Source organism: Palaemon carinicauda, chromosome 24 (assembly GCF_036898095.1).
Source record: "Palaemon carinicauda isolate YSFRI2023 chromosome 24, ASM3689809v2, whole genome shotgun sequence".
Lineage (NCBI taxonomy): Eukaryota > Metazoa > Arthropoda > Malacostraca > Decapoda > Palaemonidae > Palaemon > Palaemon carinicauda.
In genome coordinates this window covers 82176185-82201184 of record NC_090748.1, presented here as the reverse complement: position 1 = coordinate 82201184, position 25000 = coordinate 82176185, and the positions used below count along the sequence as shown (strand labels likewise).

Below are 25000 nucleotides of genomic sequence, written 5' to 3'. Positions count from 1 at the left end.
CTGTACGGCTAGAAACTATGCTTGGCAGGGACCCTATCGACTCAGCTATCAAGAGAGACTAAAAGTTTATGACAAGTCCCCCTACATATTCCTGTCGAATTCAGGATTCTGTTCATAGACTTGAAATAGACCCATCTCCACCATGATAGCTGAATCGTGAGTTTGCAACACGTGGTTATTTTAATGAACATATATCACAAGCACACGTGATTTTAATTAATGTAAATATCACCCACGAAATGCATTTAATACCGAATTCTATCTTGGGAAATACATATCCACTTGGAATTCATTTTATGGTAACAGCTTCTGGCCGGGTGGTGATTCGAACCACCACCTGTACGGCTAGAAACTATGCTTGGCAGGGACCCTATCGACTCAGCTATCAAGAGAGACTAAAAGTTTATGACAAGTCCCCCTACATATTCCTGTCGAATTCAGGATTCTGTTCATAGACTTGAAATAGACCCATCTCCACCATGATAGCTGAATCGTGAGTTTGCAACACGTGGTTATTTTAATGAACATATATCACAAGCACACGTGATTTTAATTAATGTAAATATCACCCACGAAATGCATTTAATACCGAATTCTATCTTGGGAAATACATATCCACTTGGAATTCATTTTATGGTAACAGCTTCTGGCCGGGTGGTGATTCGAACCACCACCTGTACGGCTAGAAACTATGCTTGGCAGGGACCCTATTCAAGTCTATGAACAGAATCCTGAATTCGACAGGAATATGTAGGGGGACTTGTCATAAACTTTTAGTCTCTCTTGATAGCTGAGTCGATAGGGTCCCTGCCAAGCATAGTTTCTAGCCGTACAGGTGGTGGTTCGAATCACCACCCGGCCAGAAGCTGTTACCATAAAATGAATTCCAAGTGGATATGTATTTCCCAAGATAGAATTCGGTATTAAATGCATTTCGTGGGTGATATTTACATTAATTAAAATCACGTGTGCTTGTGATATATGTTCATTAAAATAACCACGTGTTGCAAACTCACGATTCAGCTATCATGGTGGAGATGGGTCTATTTCAAGTCTATGAACAGAATCCTGAATTCGACAGGAATATGTAGGGGGACTTGTCATAAACTTTTAGTCTCTCTTGATAGCTGAGTCGATAGGGTCCCTGCCAAGCATAGTTTCTAGCCGTACAGGTGGTGGTTCGAATCACCACCCGGCCAGAAGCTGTTACCATAAAATGAATTCCAAGTGGATATGTATTTCCCAAGATAGAATTCGGTATTAAATGCATTTCGTGGGTGATATTTACATTAATTAAAATCACGTGTGCTTGTGATATATGTTCATTAAAATAACCACGTGTTGCAAACTCACGATTCAGCTATCATGGTGGAGATGGGTCTATTTCAAGTCTATGAACAGAATCCTGAATTCGACAGGAATATGTAGGGGGACTTGTCATAAACTTTTAGTCTCTCTTGATAGCTGAGTCGATAGGGTCCCTGCCAAGCATAGTTTCTAGCCGTACAGGTGGTGGTTCGAATCACCACCCGGCCAGAAGCTGTTACCATAAAATGAATTCCAAGTGGATATGTATTTCCCAAGATAGAATTCGGTATTAAATGCATTTCGTGGGTGATATTTACATTAATTAAAATCACGTGTGCTTGTGATATATGTTCATTAAAATAACCACGTGTTGCAAACTCACGATTCAGCTATCATGGTGGAGATGGGTCTATTTCAAGTCTATGAACAGAATCCTGAATTCGACAGGAATATGTAGGGGGACTTGTCATAAACTTTTAGTCTCTCTTGATAGCTGAGTCGATAGGGTCCCTGCCAAGCATAGTTTCTAGCCGTACAGGTGGTGGTTCGAATCACCACCCGGCCAGAAGCTGTTACCATAAAATGAATTCCAAGTGGATATGTATTTCCCAAGATAGAATTCGGTATTAAATGCATTTCGTGGGTGATATTTACATTAATTAAAATCACGTGTGCTTGTGATATATGTTCATTAAAATAACCACGTGTTGCAAACTCACGATTCAGCTATCATGGTGGAGATGGGTCTATTTCAAGTCTATGAACAGAATCCTGAATTCGACAGGAATATGTAGGGGGACTTGTCATAAACTTTTAGTCTCTCTTGATAGCTGAGTCGATAGGGTCCCTGCCAAGCATAGTTTCTAGCCGTACAGGTGGTGGTTCGAATCACCACCCGGCCAGAAGCTGTTACCATAAAATGAATTCCAAGTGGATATGTATTTCCCAAGATAGAATTCGGTATTAAATGCATTTCGTGGGTGATATTTACATTAATTAAAATCACGTGTGCTTGTGATATATGTTCATTAAAATAACCACGTGTTGCAAACTCACGATTCAGCTATCATGGTGGAGATGGGTCTATTTCAAGTCTATGAACAGAATCCTGAATTCGACAGGAATATGTAGGGGGACTTGTCATAAACTTTTAGTCTCTCTTGATAGCTGAGTCGATAGGGTCCCTGCCAAGCATAGTTTCTAGCCGTACAGGTGGTGGTTCGAATCACCACCCGGCCAGAAGCTGTTACCATAAAATGAATTCCAAGTGGATATGTATTTCCCAAGATAGAATTCGGTATTAAATGCATTTCGTGGGTGATATTTACATTAATTAAAATCACGTGTGCTTGTGATATATGTTCATTAAAATAACCACGTGTTGCAAACTCACGATTCAGCTATCATGGTGGAGATGGGTCTATTTCAAGTCTATGAACAGAATCCTGAATTCGACAGGAATATGTAGGGGGACTTGTCATAAACTTTTAGTCTCTCTTGATAGCTGAGTCGATAGGGTCCCTGCCAAGCATAGTTTCTAGCCGTACAGGTGGTGGTTCGAATCACCACCCGGCCAGAAGCTGTTACCATAAAATGAATTCCAAGTGGATATGTATTTCCCAAGATAGAATTCGGTATTAAATGCATTTCGTGGGTGATATTTACATTAATTAAAATCACGTGTGCTTGTGATATATGTTCATATATATATATATATATATATATATATATATATATATATATATATATATATTATATATATATATAGGCTATATATATATATATATATATATATATATAGGCTATATATATATATATATATATATATATATATATATATATATATATATATATATATATATATATATATATATATATATATATATATATATATCAACAGTGTGTGATTTAGATGCGGAATGTGTGGGGTAGGTAGATTGTGTTTTTTTTTTAGAGTGGTTACGAGAAAGGAGTCATTTCGTTTGAAAGTAATTAAATATTGATTAATCAATATCATATTTTTTTTAGTAATGATTCCAAATTATAATAACGTTGTATAGACCCATATGTTGTGTTATTCGATATAATATTCCAACAGAAATGTTATTCGCTAAAATTATGAATTTTACTATAATTTGTAAATAATGATCTGACTGAAAAAACTTACTCATACACATTTAATAAATCCAACAGCAATTCATTTTCTCAAGATAGGATATCAATTATTAGTTCGAAACAATTTAGCATATATGAGCAAGGGTTTCATGGAATATTTATGATTGTGTGGGAAGTCAATCATCTGAGACCAATAATATTACAAATCATCTTCATATTACTTTATATATTCTTCTGGCTTACAATATGTAATGTTAGTTGTGTGTAATCATAACTTTTTTGGTCTCGTTAAGTATTTTGTTTTTCTAAAGATACGGGTTACATTAAGGTAAGAAAGTGTGTGCCATCACAGATGAATTCTACTGTAGTTTGTAGATTCTATAGATAGGTCACTTAATGTTTGAAATATTGCATGACAGAATCTTTAGGCATTGTCTGTCATAGTTACTGATTACATTTTAATGTCTCTCTCTCTCTCTCTCTCTCTCTCTCTCTCTCTCTCTCTCTCTCTCTCTCTCTCTCTCTCTCTCTCTCTCAAATGTTGACTTAGGTAATGCAATGGTATTTTCTGTGAGGGTCCTTTAATTAAAAGGTGATATGCTAAAATAATATCATTATATGCGTGAAACAAGCACTCTGTGATTGGTTAACTCATAAAACCATATTGGGTGGCTATTGTAAGGTCTGGGAGAGAAAACCAACGGACAGAAAGAAGTAATGTTCATATATGCTAAACTGCTGCATACCAATTGTTGCTATGCTATCTTAAGAAAAGGAATTGTTATCGGACTCGTGAAATATGCATGAGTAAGGTTTTTCAGTCTGACCAAAATTTACAGATTATTCCAAAAGTCATTATTTTAGCGAAAAACTCTTCTGGTAGAATAACACAACCAATGGGTCTATACAACGTAATTATAATTTCGAATCATTGCCAAAAATATTATGATACTGATGAACGATATTGGATAGGGAGCCGAAGTCATGACGTCAGTTAATATTGCAACGGCCACCCTGGTTAAACTCTGTTCGGAAATATCCTCGTGCGGGTTGGCTGCTTTCTACATAACGCAGAGTTGATTTCCTACTACTCTGATGACAAAAATACATAAAGCGTGATTAAAAATCACTACATTTCAGATAATATACTGCCCTTATCCTATTCATATGGGATAATGACTGGAAAAGTCTAGTTAATGAGTGGCTGTGTCAGAACACTAGCAAAGTCCCAGGTTTGTCAGCGCATTGAGCAGTTGTTGTGAACCGGCACGTGGTAATTCGAAATGAGACATCGGTTCCCTATTACTTTCATATAAAATGCTTCCTTCCCAGTAACAGAACGCTTCCTCTGCCTTACCCCACCCCACCATTTACGCCTTTAGAATAACACTCTTTCGATATATATATATATATATATATATATATATATATATATATATATATATATATATATATATATATATATTCATTATCTCCTCCTACGCCTATAGACGCTAAGGGCTTCGGTTTGATTTCGCCAGTCGTCTCTATCTTGAGCTTTTAAATCAATACGTCTTCATTCATCATCTACTTTACGTTTCACAGTCCTCAGCTATGTAAGTTTGTGTCTTCCAACCCTCCTAGTGCTTCCTGGAGCCCAGTTGAAAGTTTGGTGAACTAATCTCTCTTGGGGAGTGAGAACAAGCCCAGACCATCTCCATCCACCCCTTACCATGATCTCATCCACATTTGACACTCGGGTAATGTTTTATAATTTAATTTCTAATCCTGTCCTGCCATTTAACTGCCAATATTCTTTTGAAGGCTTTTCTCTCAAATCTACAATATCTGTTGGATAGTGTTTCATTGTTATACCATGACTAATGTTCATACTGTAACACCAATCTCACTAAACTGATATATATATATATATATATATATATATATATATATATATATATATATATATATATATATATATATATATACGGATTTTTTAAGGATATTTCACGCAATTTCATTTCCAAATTTTACGTAACCTACCCATTGTCGTATTTTTTTTTCAATCTTTCATTTAACTCAAATTCTAAAGATCTTTTATTAGAGAGCATAGACCTAAATATTTATATGATTCCACCTCATTAATCCTCTCTCATTCCAATATTTCATCTTCCAATGCATATTCCATAATCCTCATCTCTGTCTTTCTTCTATTCATCTTAAGCCCAACTTCATGTGATATTCATGCATTCTGGTAAGCAGGTTTTGCAAGTCCTGTGGTATACTGCTAATAAGGACAACGTCATCAGCATATTCTAGGATTCTAGGTTGGCTAATTTCCTGTACTTATACAGTCCAATGCTTCTCAACCATTCCCAACTGTTCTATGCATTGCAAAATCCACGGGGAGCATAAAGAACATAGGTAACAACACATTCCCTTGGAGTACTCCACTGTTCACTGGAAATTCATTTGATAAGACTCCAGTAACATTAACTTAGCAACTGCTATGCTCATGAATATACTTAAATCAAATTTACATATTTAAGAGGAAGCACATAATAATGTAAGACTCTCCATAAAACTGACTTTATCAAAGTCTTTTTGGTAGTCCACAAATACCAACAAAAGGGGATTTCTATATTCTACACATACCACATTTCTTAGAATAAAAATTTGATCACCACAACTACCTTTTCGAAATCCTGCTTGTTCATCTCAGCTTTTTATCAGTCTTTCTCTCTAGTCTCTTTAGAATGAGCATACTGTAAATATTCATGAATGCTTATGTAAGTGTTATGTCTCTGAAATTATTGCCATCAGTCAGATCACCATTAATTGCCATTTTCACCAACAGTTCTAGCTCCCATTCATCAGGTTTTGGCTCTCCCTGCCACATTCTACAAAATAATCTTTTTAGTAGTCTGGGAGTCGCATAATTTTCGGCCAATATCATCTCGGTAGTTATTCCATCATATCCTGGCACTTTCCATATCTTCACTTTTTAAATGACAACTTCGACTTAAAACACACTGAATTCATTCATGGGCATATCAAGGTCTTCCTCAACTTTAGGTATATCAATCAACTTATTCTCTTCATATCCTCTATCCATGACCTCACCAGTGTGATCCATTCAACGTTGCCTTTCTTCATCTTTTGTTGTTATAACAGATCCATCCCTCTTTTTAAAGGGTATATGCTTCTCCTTAGCCCCAGTAGATATTTTGTTAATAATTCAATCAGCAATTCTTACACCACAGCCTCTCGTTGTATTCATAACTTCGTCAGCCTCATCTGATTTCCTGTGTAGATACTCTCTCCAGTCATTCATGGCTTTTCTTTTTACTTCACTATCAATACTGGAATCTTTAGAATGCTCTATCTTGTAATTTTCATTACCTTCTCAAAAACTTTCAACAATCAATATCTGTCTTTGTCTCCTTTTCATATTATCCCCAAGTAACATTTGATATATATATATATATATATATATATATATATATATATATATATATATATATATATATATATATATATATATATATATATATGGAATAGAGAGAGAGAGAGAGAGAGAGAGAGAGAGAGAGAGAGAGAGAGAGAGAGAGAGAGAGAGAGAGAGAGAGGGGGGGGACTCCTAGCTTGTGTTTACGAAAGATTTTTCAGTCAGGTCATAATGTATTTTAAAACTAAACATCGATCCTTTTCGTCAACAAGTTATTCATGAGAATGGCATAGCAAATAAAACAACGAATATACCATATAATGATAAGTTAGAATCATTATAATGATAGAATTAAGATCTGGAGAATTCATACTGAATTTACGTTCATCCATAATTTTTCGAGGTTCCCTTACCATCACACCCCTTACAGCTCTAACAAGTACTTCACCCGGCACACCGTCGTCCTCCCCCTGTCCGTTGCCTTTTCTCCTAACAACTAAACTCTTCTACACCTGAAATTTTGGAATTTATAGATATTGGGGGTGACAGAGGGGGACTGGAGACGACAGGACATTTGCTTTTGACTGTACAAAGCATACTAGAACAAGTTAGACATCTTCCTTCTGCTGCCGCTGTTTTGGTGGGAATCTTCTTCAGAGAGCAGAGCATACTAGAAGAAGTGAGACTTTTTTTCTTCTGTATTTGTCCGCATGACAAAGAAAGCGTACCAGTGAATCTATCAAAGGATAGACTAATTCAGGCTTTTTCCCTCTGCCGCTGCTGCTGTTTTGGGGGTAGAATCTTCTTCAGAGAGCACAGCATTCTAGAAGTATTCAGTATTGTTTCTTCTGCATTTTTCTACTCGGCGTCAATGACCTTAGATGTCAGGATGCCAGAAAACCTCAAATAAATCAATCAATCTGCATTTATCCACATGACAAAGTAGTAGTGCAAATGGATCTTTATCGGGGAACAAAGCATACTAGAGAAAGTCAGACTTCTCCCCTCTGCTGCTACTGCTGTTTTGAGGAGAATTTTCTTCTGAAAGCATAGCATACTGGAAGTATTCGGTCGTCTTTCTTCTGCACCTGTCAACATGACAAAGAAACAGTACAAGTGAATCGTTATCAACGAACAAAGCATACTAGAGCAAGTCAGACTTCTTCCTTCTGCTGCTGCTGTGTTAGGGAGAATCTTTTATGGAGAGCACAACATACTAAAAGTATTCAGTCTTGTTTCTTCTGCATTTGTCCAAATGACTAAGAAACGGTAAAAGTGAATATTTATCATGGAACAAAGCATACCAGAACAAATCAGACTTCTTCCTTTTGCTGCTGCTGTTTTTAGGAGAATATTCAGAGAGCAGAGCATACTAGAAGTATTTACTTACTTACTTTTACTTTGTTGGCTGCTTTTCCGGTCCCCTACAGCCGGGGAACCCCACTCTCTACAGGACCTCCACTGTCGTTTTACTTTGTTCGTTTAGAGTATTTAACGTTTCGTATCGCGTATTGTTCATTTACTGTTAAATCGTCACTGTTGCAAAAAAGATACTAGTGTTTGTTCTATAAGGTTTTTAGATTCTTACAAAGGATATTTTTTCTGTTGTTTGGCGTAAAGTTTATTTCTATATATACAAAGCTTATTACACCAGTTCTTTCCAACATTTTGAGATTTGAGTAACTTTTATGAATGAAGAGTCTGACACCCCACCAGACCTACCTTCTCTTGGTATGTGAAAGAAGGCGTGGGGGGGGGGGGTGTTCATTTAAGTGATCTTTGTCTTGTCCAAGGTATTTAACCATGTTTCAGATAATGCTAGCATATCCAAATATTTCTCGTTTATCAATTCTCGAATTTGAATAGTCTCATTACCTACAGATTGTATATTTACATAGCCACAGTTTATGACATCCTTAGTAACCATGATCAGTATTTTCTGCTAATCTTTTCAATTTCAAGTCATAAGCTTTGCAGTCTATAGAATTTAGTCTGTGGTCACTTGGTTTGCTTAATTTTGTGCAGTTTATACATTTTGACACTTGCGAATTACACTCCTTGGTGGAATGTTTTCCTAAACATTTCCCGCAAACTTTATCATTATTCTTAGACTTGCAATCTTTTTCAAGATATCCATACCTCTGACAGTGGTAGCAGGTGATCACGTGGTACCTATCATGTATGTTATAAATACCCCATCGTAACGAAACTTTGTCCCCATTATCATGAATAGCCCTCCGAACTTCAGGATCACATGTCAGCACATAATGGGTGCCCCCCCCCCCCCCCGAAGCATTTTTCTACAGGACCACACTTATCCAGGCAGCGATTTCTTTGAATCAAAGCATTTACTACGTCATCATCTTCATTGTATACATTGCATATCATTTATTTTTGGTTTTAGATTAACGAATTTTCTCTTTTCAGTGTTGGCCACCAATGTCTGAATTTTGTTTGCCGCCTCTTCTCAGATAATTTTGTTTGCAAAGTTTACAACAACATTCCCATTCGTAGTTGACCTCATGTTAAGTATAGGAATGTCTTTAAGTGCTTGTTCAACCTCGCGTTTTCTTTCAGTAATTTTAGTTGTATTTGTTGATTTAATTATCAACAGATTTTTTCCTTAACTTTGTTAGCAAATGTCGGTTTCTCCGGATTGGGTCTATCAATGTTTGAAGTGTTGCTTTAATTTATTCCATATTCATGGAAAGAATGTCAACTTTCTCAGTGAGGTCTGTAGTCTGGGTGGAATTTGCTGCGTCTGCGCTAAGGTCCGGATGTTTGTTTTCCAAGTCATCTATTTTAGCATCTTGTTCATTCAGAGCCAAATATCTCACGTTCACATCTTCCTTTAATTTTGATATTACTAAATTGGCTTGTCTTGCTTCACGCACACAGTGTGGGCATAACCAATCTAAGTTATTCCGTTCATTATCCGTGATTTTTATCACTTTATGCACACATTTCTTATGGTAGAGTCTATTACATTCACATCCTATCCATTTTTTCTGTTCTCCCTCCGTGTTTTTACATGTGAGGCAGAAATAGTTACGTACAAACATAGTGTACTGTTTCTTATCACTTAGGTTTCTCCTAAAGATTAACTAATATCTTTTTAATGATATTCTAAGTGAGGAACCGGAAGCTAAAACACGACTCAGGGCAAGTGTTTAACGGAGCACCACGCAACTTGTCCACCCTTTAGCAAGTCACCTCTCATTCGGCTTGTTTATTTTGAATTTGTTCAAATGACAAAGAAATAGTACAAGTGAATCTTTATCAAGAAACAAAACATGCTAGAGCAAGTCAGACTCCTTTGGCTGCTGCTGTTTTTGGTGAATCTTCAGAGAGCACAGCATACTAGAAGTATTCAGTCTTGTTTCTTTTGCATGTGTTCACATGACAAAGAAATAGTACAAGTGAATCTCTATCAAAAAAAAAAAAAAACATGCTAGAGCAAGTCAGACTTCTTCCTTCTGCTGCTGCTGTTTTTTGGTGAATCTTCAGAGAGCACAGCATACTAGAAGTATTCAGTCTTGTTTCTTCTGCATATGTTCACATGACAAAGAAATAGTACAAGTGAATCTTTATCAAGAAACAAAAACATGCTAGAGCAAGTCAGACTTCTTCCTTCTGCTGCTGCTGTTTTTTGGTGAATCTTCAGAGAGCACAGCATACTAGAAGTATTCAGTCTTGTTTCTTCAGCATTTCACCACATGACAAAGAAACAGTACAAGTGAATCTTTATCAAGGAACTAAGCATGCTAGAGCAAGTTAGACTTCTTCCTTCTGCTGCTACTGTTTTTTGGTGAATCTTCAGAGAGCACAGCATACTAGAAGTATTCAGTCTTGTGTCTTCAGCATTTCACCACATGACAAAGAAACAGTACAAGTGAATCTTTATAAAGGAACTAAGCATGCTAGAGCAAGTCAGACTTCTTCCTTCTGCTGCTTCTGTTTTTAGGTGAATCTTCAGAGAGCACAGCATACTAGAAGTATTCAGTCTTGTTTCTTCAGCATTTCACCACATGACAAAGAAACAGTACAAGTGAATCTTTATCAAGGAACTAAGCATGCTAGAGCAAGTTAGACTTCTTCCTTCTGCTGCTACTGTTTTTTGGTGAATCTTCAGAGAGCACAGCATACTAGAAGTATTCAGTCTTGTGTCTTCAGCATTTCACCACATGACAAAGAAACAGTACAAGTGAATCTTTATAAAGGAACTAAGCATGCTAGAGCAAGTCAGACTTCTTCCTTCTGCTGCTTCTGTTTTTAGGTGAATCTTCAGAGAGCACAGCATACTAGAAGTATTCAGTCTTGTTTCTTCAGCATTTCACCACATGACAAAGAAACAGTACAAGTGAATCTTTATCAAGGAACTAAGCATGCTAGAGCAAGTTAGACTTCTTCCTTCTGCTGCTACTGTTTTTTGGTGAATCTTCAGAGAGCACAGCATACTAGAAGTATTCAGTCTTGTGTCTTCAGCATTTCACCACATGACAAAGAAACAGTACAAGTGAATCTTTATAAAGGAACTAAGCATGCTAGAGCAAGTCAGACTTCTTCCTTCTGCTGCTTCTGTTTTTAGGTGAATCTTCAGAGAGCACAGCATACTAGAAGTATTCAGTCTTATTTCTTCTGCATTTCTCCACATGACAAAGAAACAGTACAAGTGAATCTTTATCAAGGAACTAAGCATGCTAGAGCAAGTCAGATTTCTTCCTTCTGCTGCTTCTGTTTTTAGGTGAATCTTCAGAGAGCACAGCATACTAGAAGTATTCAGTCTTGTTTCTTCTGCATTTGTCCACATGACAAAGAAACAGTACAAGTGAATCTTTATCTAGGTACTAAGCATGCTAGAGCAAGTCAGACGTCTTCCTTCTATTGCTGGTGTTTTGGGGATAATCGTCTCCAGAGAGTACAGCATACTAGAAGTATTCAGTCTTGTTTCTTCTGTATTTGTCCAAATGACAAAGAAACAGTATTAGTGAATATCCAATAAGAAAGCAACAAAACATTTTGGAGCTGGCCAGGCTTCTTCCTTTTGCATGTATTGAGTCCTATAAGAGTGGCAGACAATAGATGGACATTAAGAATAATAGAATGGGTCATTTGAGATTGTAAAAGAAGCAGGGGAAGGAAGAGAAGATGACGAATTTATGTACTATGAACAAACGCAAGCGGAAAGACACACACACACACACACACACACACACACACACATATATATATATATATATATATATATATATATATATATATATATATATATATATATATGTGTGTGTGTGTGTGTGTGTATGTATGTGCTTATATGTATGCATGTATGTGTGTGGGCGTGTATGTATGCTTGTATGTTTTTTCTTGTGTGTGTGCGTGTATGTTTACATGTACGTATGTATGTGTTTGTGTGGTGTAATCCTTTAGCTAGGATACGCCAGCACTACTTGCTCGTATCCTTTCAGTGAAGAAACTTGACTAATGGATGTGATGACTTGCCATAATGTTGCAAATTGGAATACTATAATCTATATTTACTCACAGTCTATAAGGAATTTTGAGGATTATGACAATTTTCTTTCCAGTCATCTAAAAAAAAAGTTTTATATATTCATTTGGTTTTAAAAAAATATAGATACTTTTTTTTGTAACCCCCAAGTTATGTCAATATCCGTGTACAATTTGGTAATATAAGACGTAAAAATAGTCATGGAAAATGTAGGTTTACCCTACAGTTTGAATGCTATTGAAATAAAATCATAGATTACATTTTTTTCTCAATAAGTTCAATATATATGTACATTGATAATCTTTAGCATTATGAAAATCTTACTGACAAACAGGTTTATAATAGCAAAATATGAAGACTCGTTTTATTATCGTATCTTGTGATACCAGAAAGAAATTGTACAGTATTAAAAAGTATTGTCTCTAATCTATTATCTTCTTATCATTAAAGAATACCCTAGCTATATTTTGCTTTGGTATCATATTTCTTATTTATTTAATTCTAATGTTGAAAATGGTGTAGTAGTTGTAGTAAAAGATTGCCCAGCCTTACTGTTGGACACGGGCAAAATGGTGGATTATTTCTAATGGAATGCTCTACGTTATTCTACTGTCTGGAGTGAGACCAGCCATCTTTGTTTATTTACTTTGACTCGGCGAGAACGGCAAAGCTCTAGAAGGTAAGAAAAGTCTCAATATTTTTACTTCTGTACATAGTGGATATACTTTTTGTGAAATTTATCTTGTTATAGTGTTTTCTCATATATTTTGTTTTGTTTCAGAAGCGTCAAACCGGGCCCCTTGAGACGATTTAATGTGATCCTATAGGATGGCAGATGAGGCCGCCAGACGACGTGAACTTCGCAGACGACGCATTTTAGAAAATGCCGAGGAACGAAAGAAGAAAATATTCGGCACTTCTTCGGGAGTTATCCTCGACACCATTGAAGGTAGGCCGACGATAGGCTAACTGAAACTTTGTAAACTATGCTGAGGCTATGACTAGGCACACTAGAATCCTACGGTGTCGTAGATCCAACCAGCGGCTTGTAGGGGCTGTAGACCCGTGTGGTAACTCGCCAATATCATCCTGTGATATATAAATATGTTAGGAACCATATAAGTTAGGCCTGAGCCTACACCTGTCATAGATAGTTCCTGTGTGGTTTGAAAAAATCTGGTCTGTAGAGCTTCGGTTGTCTTAATTCGTGGTCAGCAAGTGGGGTGTATGTATGATAGCGGCCACCTGCATGTATGATTACGGTTAACTTAAAATACGGCAGTGTAAGGGGGACGCAGGCGGGCATTAGCCCCCCACCCTCCGTTAGGTAAGTAGGTAAGGACACAGCTTGTAGGTCAGGTTAGGGGGTTAAGTTGAGGTTAGTTGATGTCCATCTTTCATCCACAAGGAAGGAACTGGCCACTAACATTTATTGGCTCCGTGCAAGTTTTAATTTGAGATATGTTTAAACCTAGATTATATTGGAACCCAACTTTAGGGAATGGGCCCAGTTATTCCTAGGGTTGCTAGCAGTGTGGCATCTTTGGACCACCTGTCATTGTCTTCTTCAACCCTCAATCCGAGTAGATTCAGGGAATAGGAGCGGGCGGGTGACCTTGATCCTTGTCGTCTTTGCTGCCCACATGACCTGTGACTTTGGGATCACCTTGAGCCAGAGGAAATCCTGAGAAAACTATTCCTTTCAATATCTCATTACTTTATAATCTATCCAGTTCTGAATATTCATCAGTGGTTATTTCAACCACTGCAACAAACTTTTTCTTCATTACTTGTATAATCATCTGCTTCTACCTCGGAGATCATTACTATTAATTGCACCCTTAGGCTCAGTATCCTGTTTGTCTTCTCATTTTTCACTTTCAATCAGTCTTATATTTTTACTAATTTTTCCTCTATTCATTTTTTTTTTCCTTTTTTGTTTGGAAATCTTTAGTAGTGTATGAAATTTTTTTCACCATTCTTTTCTGAATACTACTTTCTTCATATTCAATCATCGTTGTTCCCCCTCTATCCTCTTCATCTTGAGACACGAGTCTTCAATTTCCTTGATATCACCATCCTCCTCAATAATTAGGCCTAATTTTCAAGGTGTCAACTTAGCATCAGACAGTTTTAGCATATGCATGAAATCATGCTTTCGAGAATTATCTTTCTCTATGCTGCAACTTAATAGCTCCACTTGCACATTGTCGTCATCATCGGCAACATTAGATGCCCTGTCATACTTTTGCCCTTTGGCATGTACCACAAACACACTAGCATTTTGATTTTATGCTGAATGTATAGTTAAACTATTCAACAAAAAGCGCTGAAAATTCTATGAAAAGGGATAAAAAATGGCAGATATATACACAAGAAATATAGAAGGAGCACTGGGAACTGGTGACAACTGAGTTTGTGAGGGAAGTAGGTGTCTGTCGTCTAACATTCACCGCAGGTCATATCACTCATAGTTTAACCGAAAATATGTTGAGAGAAATTGCGATTGTTATATCCCCTAGGAGGTATGATGGGATGCCCCGAAAATGGAAGACAACTCTTTATCGTCTCCGCATTGGTTACACTCTGATGAGTTTCTGCTGGCTGGCCAACACCAACCATATGGTTATGACTGTTTGATACCCTTGACAGGCATTTGTTGACTGAATACTCTACTTATAGCACAGAAAGAAATAGATAACTGTTTGAAGCTCGGGGTGAAGATGGCAGGTTCATCCTTGCCAAGATCCTCGACATGTGTCTTACAATGCTAGTGGCATTTTTAAATTTATTTCAGAAGCAGGTCTTCTTAATGCTATTTAACTTCTATAACATATTTACTTTTCTAGTTTTAATTGAATATTCTTTTAATCTTTATTTATGATAAACAATATCGGCATTATTGACCTTCGATGTCAGGATGCCAGAGAACTTCAAATCATTCATTCATTCCATCCTGCATCACCAACACTTCCATTCTTGGAGAAATTGCTCAGATTTTTAAAAAAAGATTGTAAATTACATTGTAATGTGCTGAACAGAGTAATGTTCACCAGAAGTAAATGAAGTCTTGTTGCTTTCAAAACGGCTAGGGGGACTCTGTGCTTCAGTGCTGAAGTCCCAATACTTTTCTTAGCATTGGGAGGATAATGAGGAAGCTATTCAAGAATGCGGTTTCTTTCTAGCTTTTTGAGATCATTGCTGTGTTTATATCCCAGCTAGCAAGGGGGTTGAAGGTCCAACTTAGGCAAGGGATCACTAAATTAAGGGATATTGGGTCCAACGTAGCACTGGGGAAGAACCAGTTAGTGGCTCATGTACTAAGACAGGAGTCTAAAGCGGGGTTTACACGGTTGAGCGGTATGTCAAACCTGCTTGTCAAATTGTTCTAAGAGGTGGATTAAGCCACAAATGCATTAGGGTTGTGGACAATGAAGCCCTGCCCACTGAAGTCAGGTGAGAACAGACTTTCTTTGAACTGTTCAACAACCAAATGCCCCGTTTACACGTTCAAACATCACTTCAAACACTTGTCTGTCGAACTGTGTTTGACCGTGTAAACCTGCCTTAAGATAGCGGTTTCGGTTAAACCCAGAATGAAAGGTAGCACGACTCGCTTTCTACTTCTTTTGGAGGTGCGGCAGTTGTGCCGACTATGGACTGGATCAGACATCAGATGCAGGCAGGCTTCATAGCCGAGCAGTCTTTCTTTGCAGTAAAATCTGTTATATAGTGTCTACTCCATCTTCCCATACTTTGAGAAGGATGGATAGAATGTATTCAAGGCCATTTCTTACAGCAGCTCTAAATACATTCAGAGCACATACTACATACAAGGATGCAAGATCTCCTGTAACTGATTGCCATTTATTCTTGCTATGGGGCTAATTTAATGCCTGTGGCATCTCTGTGTACAAACTGTTAGGAGATTGGCAGGTGTCATGACCTTTACTCCTGTATATGACCAGGTGCTCAGAGTATTCCTTGGAAAGTTGAACTAGCCAGTAATTTGGTTCATAGGAGCTCCTCCTTCCTAAGGATGAGTCTCCCATTAAAGAATGGTGGTTTATATGTGTGTAGAACTAAATCTCAAATTTTCAATATTAAACTTACCCGATAATCATGTAGCTGTCAACTCCGTTGCCCGACAGAATTCTACGGGAGGGATACGCCAGCTATCACAATACTAGAAGGGGGTGTACTCACCAGCGCCACCTGTGGCCAGGTACTACAGTACTTCTTGTTGACACCTCCTCAATTTTTCCTCTGTCGTGCTTCCGGCAAGACGTTCTGGGATACGCTTATGATCTTGGAGTATTTTCACGGCTTTTGGTGAAGTATTTCTCTCAGATTTCGGCTGTCGCTTTACTGGAAAACTTCTATATTAGCTTAGATAGCTATTATTTAGTTCTGATTAATGGTTAACGATCTTTTTGCTTGATTTGGAATCCCCACTTGGCTAACTCTTTGATTCAAGATGTCTGACATTTCACAAGCCCCACCCCATAGACGATGTAGGTCTTGTAATAGGCGTATTCCGAAGGCCTCGGTAGATCCTCACACCGCTTGTTCTGACTGTAGGGAAAGACCCTGTCAGTTGGAAGATCGATGTGAGGAATGCGCCGGACTTTCGGAACTTGATTTTGTCCGATTCCTTAAGCGCACAGAAGTATCCTCGGTGGTTGCGGGCGTGTCTTCCAGAGACCGTCACTCCCACCCGCAGACGATTGAGCCCGTCTTTTACTCGTCTGCTGAAGAATTGTCAGGGAGGAAACGTTGGACTCAGGTCTCAAGACCTCTCAAACGCAGAGTCCAGACCTCAAGAGCTCTACAACCTGGCTGCAGTCATTGGATCAGCTCTGACTCGCCGCAGTCATCAGTTGAAGGCACACCTCCTAAGAGGAGTAAGGTGCTGCCGCAACAGATCTCTTCTGTTAAGGCTTTGCCTCAGCAGACCTTAGTGTCTGCCGACCCCAAGTTGACTCTACTGCAGTCCATGCAGTCACAACTTGCGGTCTTGATGCGTGAGTGTCAGGCTGAGAAGGTTACACCTCCTCCTGCGATCGCTCCGCCTAACCGCAGTCCTGTCTGCCAGGCGTACGATGTTGAGGCTCCTCAGGATACCTTACCACGTACTGAGTTGCCAGTTTCCAGCGGTGTGCAGCTACCTCCGCCTTCCTTAAGGCAACCTCAGCAATGGGAACAGGAAGCTTATACCTTACTTCCTCCGCTTCCACTTGCGGTTCCACCAGTGAGGCAACATTCTCTTGAGGTACAACAACCTCTCCCATCCATGAGGCAGTCTCTTCAGCTCTCGCTGCAGCGACCTCAACCCTCCTCAAGGCGAGAGCCTCAACACCTTAGCCTTGCGCCTCAGGAACCTCAACTCGCGAGACAATTACTGCGTTCTGCGCAGCCACTACCTCAACGCTCGCAGCTCACACCTCAGGAACCTCAACTCGTTCCTCAGGAACCTGCTACTGCGCATCCACCAACCTTACAGCAAGCGCAACTCTTGAGTCAAGACACTCATGCCAGGAGTCAGCCTCCTCCACCCATGCGCCTACCTTCTGCTACTCCTTTTGACCAGTCTTTGCAGCCTGAGCCTCAGGTGTTGCCTCAACAGAGACTTGAGGATGAAACCACAAGCGTTTTAGCTCCCGCTCGTGCAGATTCTGCTGTTCAGCATACCTTACCTCTCACTTCGCTACACTCTGGTGATGAGGTTTCTGATGATGAGGCTGCACACCTGGATCCCTCATCAGACGTGGATGAATCCAAGTCTTCTCCGCCTCCTATTGACTTTCGTAAGGTCCTGGCTCTTTTCAGAGAGGTATACCCAGACCATTTTGTCTCTGCTACCCCCCGCTCTCCGCCATCTGAGTTTTCGCTGGGCATGCAGCCAGCCAAGTCAACTTATACTAAGCTCGTCTTTGCAAGGTCCTCTAAGAGAGCGTTAAGAATTTTAGGGGAGTGGTTGCAGTCTAAGCAGCAACTAGGAAAGACTTCCTTTATGTTTCCTCCGACTAAGCTCACTTCTAAAGCGGGCGTTTGGTATGCCACAGGAGAGGAACCAGGCTTGGGAGTACCTGCCTCTGCCCAGGCTGACTTCTCAAGTTTGGTAGACTCTCCTCGTAGAACAGCAATGAGGCGCTCTAAGGTTTGCTGGACCTTCTCCGATCTAGATCACTTCCTAAAGGGTGTATTTCGAGCCTTTGAGATGTTCAATTTCCTAGACTGGTGCCTGGGGGCCCTTAGCAAGAAGACCTCCCCTGCGGACAAGGACTCAGCCATGCTCTTAATGTCCTGCATGGATAAAGCTATTAGGGATGGATCTGGCGAGCTTGCTTCAATGTTTGTGTCAGGAGTGCTTAAGAAAAGGGAGCAGCTTTGTACCTTCCTTTCCTCCAGCATCACAACTTGTCAAAGGTCTCAACTCCTTTTCGCTCCGCTCTCTAAGTTCCTGTTTCCCGAAGAGCTTGTTAAGGACTTGTCTGCGGCCCTGATACAAAAGGACACCCATGATCTTGTGGCCTCATCAGCTCGTAAGACTAAGGTTGCTACCTCAGTCCCCAGGACTTATCGCACCCCAGTGGCTGATACTCCTGCTACGAGGTTTATTCCGCCCTTTCGTGGTAGATCCCCCAGCCGAGGAAGCTCCCGTCCAGACTCTTCCAGGAGCAAGTCTAGGAAAGGTTCCAAGGCTTCTAAAGGCAAAAACTGACTCTCCTCCTCTCCAGACAGCAGTAGGAGCCAGACTCAAGATCTTCTGGCAAGCCTGGGAAAAGAGAGGTGCAGACGCCCAGTCTGTCAGTTGGCTGAGGGAGGGTTACAGGATACCATTCTGCCGCAAACCCCCTCTGACCACATCTCCCATCAACCTCTCTCCCAACTACAAGGAAAAGGACAAGAGGCTAGCGTTGCACCAGGAGGTGTCGCTCCTGTTACAGAAGAAGGCAGTGGTTATAGTCCGGGACCATCAATCCCCAGGCTTCTACAACCGTCTCTTTCTGGTGGCCAAGAAGACAGGAGGTTGGAGACCGGTGCTGGACGTCAGCGCGCTCAATGCTTATGTCACCAAGCAGACGTTCACGATAGAGACGACGAAGTCGGTCCTAGCAGCGGTCAGGCAGGAGGACTGGATGGTCTCGTTGGACCTGAAAGATGCTTACTTTCACGTTCCTATTCATCCAGACTCCCAACCTTTCCTGAGATTCGTTTTTGGAAAGGTTGTCTACCAATTCCAAGCCCTGTGTTTTGGCCTAAGCACAGCTCCTATGGTGTTTACGCATCTGATGAGGAATATAGCAAAATTCCTCCACTTATCGGACATCAGAGCCTCCCTTTATTTAGACGACTGGCTGTTGAGAGCCTCCACGAGTCGTCGCTGTCTGGAGAGTCTCAACTGGACTTTGGACTTGATCAAAGAACTGGGTCTGTTAGTCAATCTAGAAAAGTCCCAGCTCATTCCCTCCCAATCCATTGTGTACCTGGGAATGGAGATTCGGAGTCAGGATTTTCGGGCTTTTCCATCGGCCCCAAGGATAAGCCAAGCCCTAGATTGCATCCTGAGCATGCTGAAGAGGAGCAGTTGCTCGGTGAGACAGTGGATGAGTCTCACAGGGACCCTTTCATCGTTGGCCTTGTTCGTCGAGCTAGGGAGACTCCACCTCCGCCCTCTTCAATTCCATCTAGCAGCTCATTGGGACAAGGGTTTGACTCTCGAAGCAGTCTCTATCCCAGTCACCAAAGAGATGAAGACCACTCTCTTGTGGTGGAAGACCAATCTCCTTCTCAGGGAGGGCCTATCGTTGGCGATTCAGACCCCCAATCTTCATCTCTTCTCGGATGCATCGGACTCGGGCTGGGGCGCGACCTTGAACGGACAGGAGTGCTCGGGAACGTGGAACGAGGAACAGGAAACGCTCCACATCAACTGCAAGGAGCTACTAGCAGTTCATTTAGCCCTATTGAACTTCAAGTCCCTCCTGCTAGGCAAGGTGGTGGAGGTGAACTCCGACAACACCACAGCCTTGGCTTACATCTCCAAGCAAGGAGGGACCCATTCGAGGAGCCTATACGAGATAGCAAGGGACCTCCTCATTTGGTCAAGAAGTCTAAACCTCACCCTAGTTACGAGGTTCATTCAGGGCAACATGAACGTCTCAGCAGATCGCCTAAGCAGAAGGGATCAGGTCATCCCCACGGAATGGACCCTCCACAAGAGCGTGTGCAACAGACTTTGGACCTTGTGGGGTCAGCCGACAATAGATCTGTTTGCCACCTCCATGACCAAGAGACTTCCTTTGTACTGTTCCCCAGTTCCAGACCCAGCAGCAGTTCATGTGGATGCTTTTCTGCTGAACTGGTCCCATCTCGACCTTTACGCATTCCCACCGTTCAAGATCATAAACAAAGTCCTTCAGAAGTTCATCTCGCACGAAGGGACACGGCTGACGCTGGTTGCTCCCCTTTGGCCTGCAAGAGAATGGTTCACAGAGGTACTACAATGGCTGGTCGACGTCCCCAGGACTCTCCCTCTAAGAGTGGACCTTCTACGTCAACCTCACGTAGACAGGTTGCACCCAAACCTCCACGCTCTTCGGCTGACTGCCTTCAGACTGTCGAAAGATTCGCTAGAGCTAGAGGCTTTTCGAAGGAGGCAGCCAGTGCGATTGCCAGAGCAAGGAGGGTATCCACTCGTAGAGTCTACCAATCCAAGTGGGAAGTCTTCCGGAGCTGGTGTAGAGCCAATGCAGTTTCCTCTACCAATACCTCTGTGACCCAAATAGCTGACTTCCTATTACATCTTAGGGATGAGAGATCCCTTTCAGCTCCTACGATTAAAGGGTACAGGAGTATGTTGGCTTCAGTTCTCCGCCACAGAGGTTTGGACCTTTCTTCCAACAAGGACCTTCAAGACATCCTTAAGTCTTTTGAGACTTCTAAAGAACGTCGTCTACCCACTCCAGGCTGGAATCTAGACGTAGTCTTAAGGTTCCTTATGTCACCTAGGTTCGAACCTCTCCAGTCAGCTTCCTTCAAGGACCTTACCCTCAAGACACTTTTTCTCGTCTGCCTTGCAACAGCTAAAAGAGTCAGTGAGGTTCATGCCTTCAGCAAGAACATTGGGTTCACATCCGAATCTGCAACATGTTCTTTACAGCTCGGATTCTTAGCTAAGAATGAACTTCCTTCACGTCCTTGGCCTAGATCGTTTGAAATTCCTAGCCTCTCCAACATGGTAGGTAACGAGCTAGAAAGAGTTCTTTGCCCTGTCAGAGCTCTGAAATATTATCTTAATAGGTCAAAACCTATTCGAGGACAGTCAGAAGCCTTATGGTGTGCAATCAAGAAACCTTCGAGGCCCATGTCCAAAAACGGGGTTTCGTATTATATAAGGCTTCTGATTAGAGAAGCCCATTCTCACTTGAAGGAGGAAGACCTTGCTTTGCTGAAGGTAAGGACCCACAAAGTGAGAGCCGTAGCTACTTCGATGGCCTTTAATAAAAACCGTTCTCTGCAGAGCATAATGGATGCAACCTATTGGAGGAGCAAGTCAGTGTTTGCATCATTTTATCTTAAAGATGTCCAGTCTCTTTACGAGAACTGCTACACCCTGGGACCATTCGTAGCAGCGAGTGCAGTAGTAGGTGAGGGCTCAGCCACTACATTCCCTTAATCCCATAACCTTTTTTAACCTTTCTCTTGAATGCTTTTATTGTTGTTTTTATGGTTGTTACGGTAGGCTAAGAAGCCTTCCGCATCCTTTTGATTTGGCGGGTGGTCAATTCATTCTTGAGAAGCGCCTGGGTTAGAGGTTGTGTAGAGGTCCTTTAGTAGGGGTTGCAGCCCTATATACTTTAGCACCTTAGAGTTGATTCAGCCTCCTAAGAGGAACGCTGCGCTCAGTAAGGAAGACGAACTTAAAAAAGGCAGAGTAACGGTTCAAGTCGACTTCCTTACCAGGTACTTATTATTTCATTGTTATTTTGAGATAACTGATTATATGAAATACGGGATACTTAGCTATCCTTTAATCTTGTACACTGGTTTTCACCCACCCCCCTGGATGTGAATCAGCTACATGATTATCGGGTAAGTTTAATATTGAAAAATGTTATTTTTATTAGTAAAATAAATTTTTGAATATACTTACCCGATAATCATGATTTAATTGACCCTCCCTTCCTCCCCATAGAGAACCAGTGGACCGAGGAAAAATTGAGGAGGTGTCAACAAGAAGTACTGTAGTACCTGGCCACAGGTGGCGCTGGTGAGTACACCCCCTTCTAGTATTGTGATAGCTGGCGTATCCCTCCCGTAGAATTCTGTCGGGCAACGGAGTTGACAGCTACATGATTATCGGGTAAGTATATTCAAAAATTTATTTTACTAATAAAAATAACATTTTTAAAGTAATTTTGTATTATTTATAACTTTTGCAAACGTGAGTCCTTTAGCTTACACCTCATGTCACAATACCCTGTAAGTTCCAGGACGAAAGTCATGAGTGAGTGTCTTGCTTACTTACAGATGGGCGGGTTTTGCTTGTCACCCACCAGTAGGTATAATTACGCTGATAAACTTAACACTGTCATTCTAGCTTGGCTGAAGTCATATTCCTAAAAGTACTCTGTATAATAAGGAAAAATATGAATTACTTGAAATATTTGTGATTTTATAACTTGCCATACAGTATTTTCTATATTAAAAATCCTCAGAGTTTAATAGTCAAAGTAATTTCTGCAGCACTTATTAGCTTTAAAATGATTATTAAAGTTGGCTATGAAGTATGGTAATGTAAAAAGCTTCAGTTAAATGTAATGATACATGATTTGTTCCGTAACTGGAATACAAACCACGCTATTTATTAGGGGTTATACTTTCGGCGGAGCTGAAATGACGAGCCATTAAAATTTTAGCGAGGGTTAACTACCCACACCGCTAGTTAGCAGGGGGTAGGGGGGGTAGCTTGCTACCACTCCCGTTCAGACACCTGTGATTTAGTCACTTTACTTTTGGCTCGGATCGAGAGCGGTTGTTTCCTCTCTCCCTCCTCGCCTATTTTGGACTGCCATTAATTTTTGTCTTTTTACAGACAGTCCCCAACTTACGAACACAATAGGGACCGAGAGTCTGTTCGTAAGTCGTTAGTATTAAATTTTGGTCTAGAGTAAGCGTAACCTAACTCAGATGTCTACAATTTTCAGCCGTAGAAGTCAACAAATAGCCCCATTTCATATAAAATAGGTTATTACAAATATTTTACTTTATCATATTACAGTAGTCTGTATAATACTGTAAAGTTCAGTACAGTAGGTTGTTGTTAGTCGTTGCGATCAATTTCTCACGAAACAAAAACACGGCATTCGATTACAACAGCTGATTCTCTCTCTCTCTCTCTCTCTCTCTCTCTCTCTCTCTCTCTCTCGTGTTATACAATACTTACATATAAATGAAGAAACTGAAATTAGTTTTCTTAGTGTCAATTAAATACAAAACGAAAAAATTATGCCGAGTCTACATCTAATTTCAATCGTCGCTAAAAATACGGCATCCGATTTCATCAGCAAACCACTATTTTTTGGGAAACATCATTTTATTCTAGAAAATTGCTACTCTTTAAATAGTTAATTGCACATTAAGAAAGCGTGTACTTTTGTTTTTAAATTTCGGGTGTGTTTTAAAAATCGAGTATTGTTGACTTCTTTTTGTTTTACTTTATGCCGAGTCTACATCCATTTCAATCGTAGCTAAAAATACGGCATCCGATTTCATCAGCAAACCACTATTTTTGGGAAACATCATTTTATTCTAGAAAATTGCTACTCTTTAAATAGTTAATTGCACATTAAGAAAGCGTGTACTTTTGTTTTTAAATTTCGGGTATGTTTTAAAAATCGAGTATTGTTGATTTCTTTTTGTTTTACTTTTGACTGTGATCAGATCAGCTGACGTCTAGCTGCCGCTCTTGAGAGCGTACGAATACACTAACAAAGTATCGTTTATACCATTTCTCAACTTATTCAAACTGTCTATACAGTTGATATTACATAAGCACCAATGTGTTATAAACCATCAAATTTTTTTTGTTTATTACATTTAAAAAACACACACACACACACTCTCTCTCTCTCTCTCTCTCTCTCTCTCTCTCTCTCTCTCTCTCTCTCTCTCTCTCTCTCTCTCTCTGTGTGTGTGTGTGTGTGTGTGGACTACTTTTCACTACCTCCCATTCCTTACCTCTCTATCTCTCTAACAAATGATATCTTTGTTGCTCCTCAAAGTTTCATTTATATTGAAAATCAATCATGATTCAATTTTCCTTACCTTCTCCAATCTCGCACTATCTGTCACATCAAACGTTATAGCGGTAACTTAATTGTTCGACAACTTTAAAAATCGGGCTAGTACTTGCTTCTTCTCATACTTTTTATTTTAGATGGTTTCATAATTGAGGGGGGTACAAGTTGACTTACAACTGAAGTTAGGAAAAGTATTTTGGATATGGAATGGACAATCATCTTTAGTAACAGTTTAGAATTATCGTAAATTATCATTCTGTCATTAGCGGCAGTTTGTTATAGATGATTAAACGCGCCCCCCCCCCAAAAAAAATAGTTTTCCTACTTTGCTAC

The 25000-nt window shown here is 40.0% G+C and overlaps 2 protein-coding genes across 2 annotated transcripts in view; both read left to right on the top strand.

Moving 5' to 3' along the window:
• Nucleotides 1-25000, top strand: part of Top3alpha (topoisomerase 3-alpha) — a 238872-nt gene that overhangs the window by 52770 nt on the left and 161102 nt on the right. The window lies entirely within an intron of this gene.
• LOC137618179 (uncharacterized) overlaps nucleotides 12900-25000 on the top strand; it is a 31241-nt gene continuing 19140 nt past the window's right edge. Inside the window, exons 1-2 of the mRNA XM_068348243.1 lie at nucleotides 12900-13038; nucleotides 13141-13308. Of these exons, the coding sequence (XP_068204344.1) occupies nucleotides 13188-13308 (121 nt within the window). The 5' untranslated portion in view covers nucleotides 12900-13038; nucleotides 13141-13187. The remainder of the gene's footprint in view (nucleotides 13039-13140; nucleotides 13309-25000) is intronic.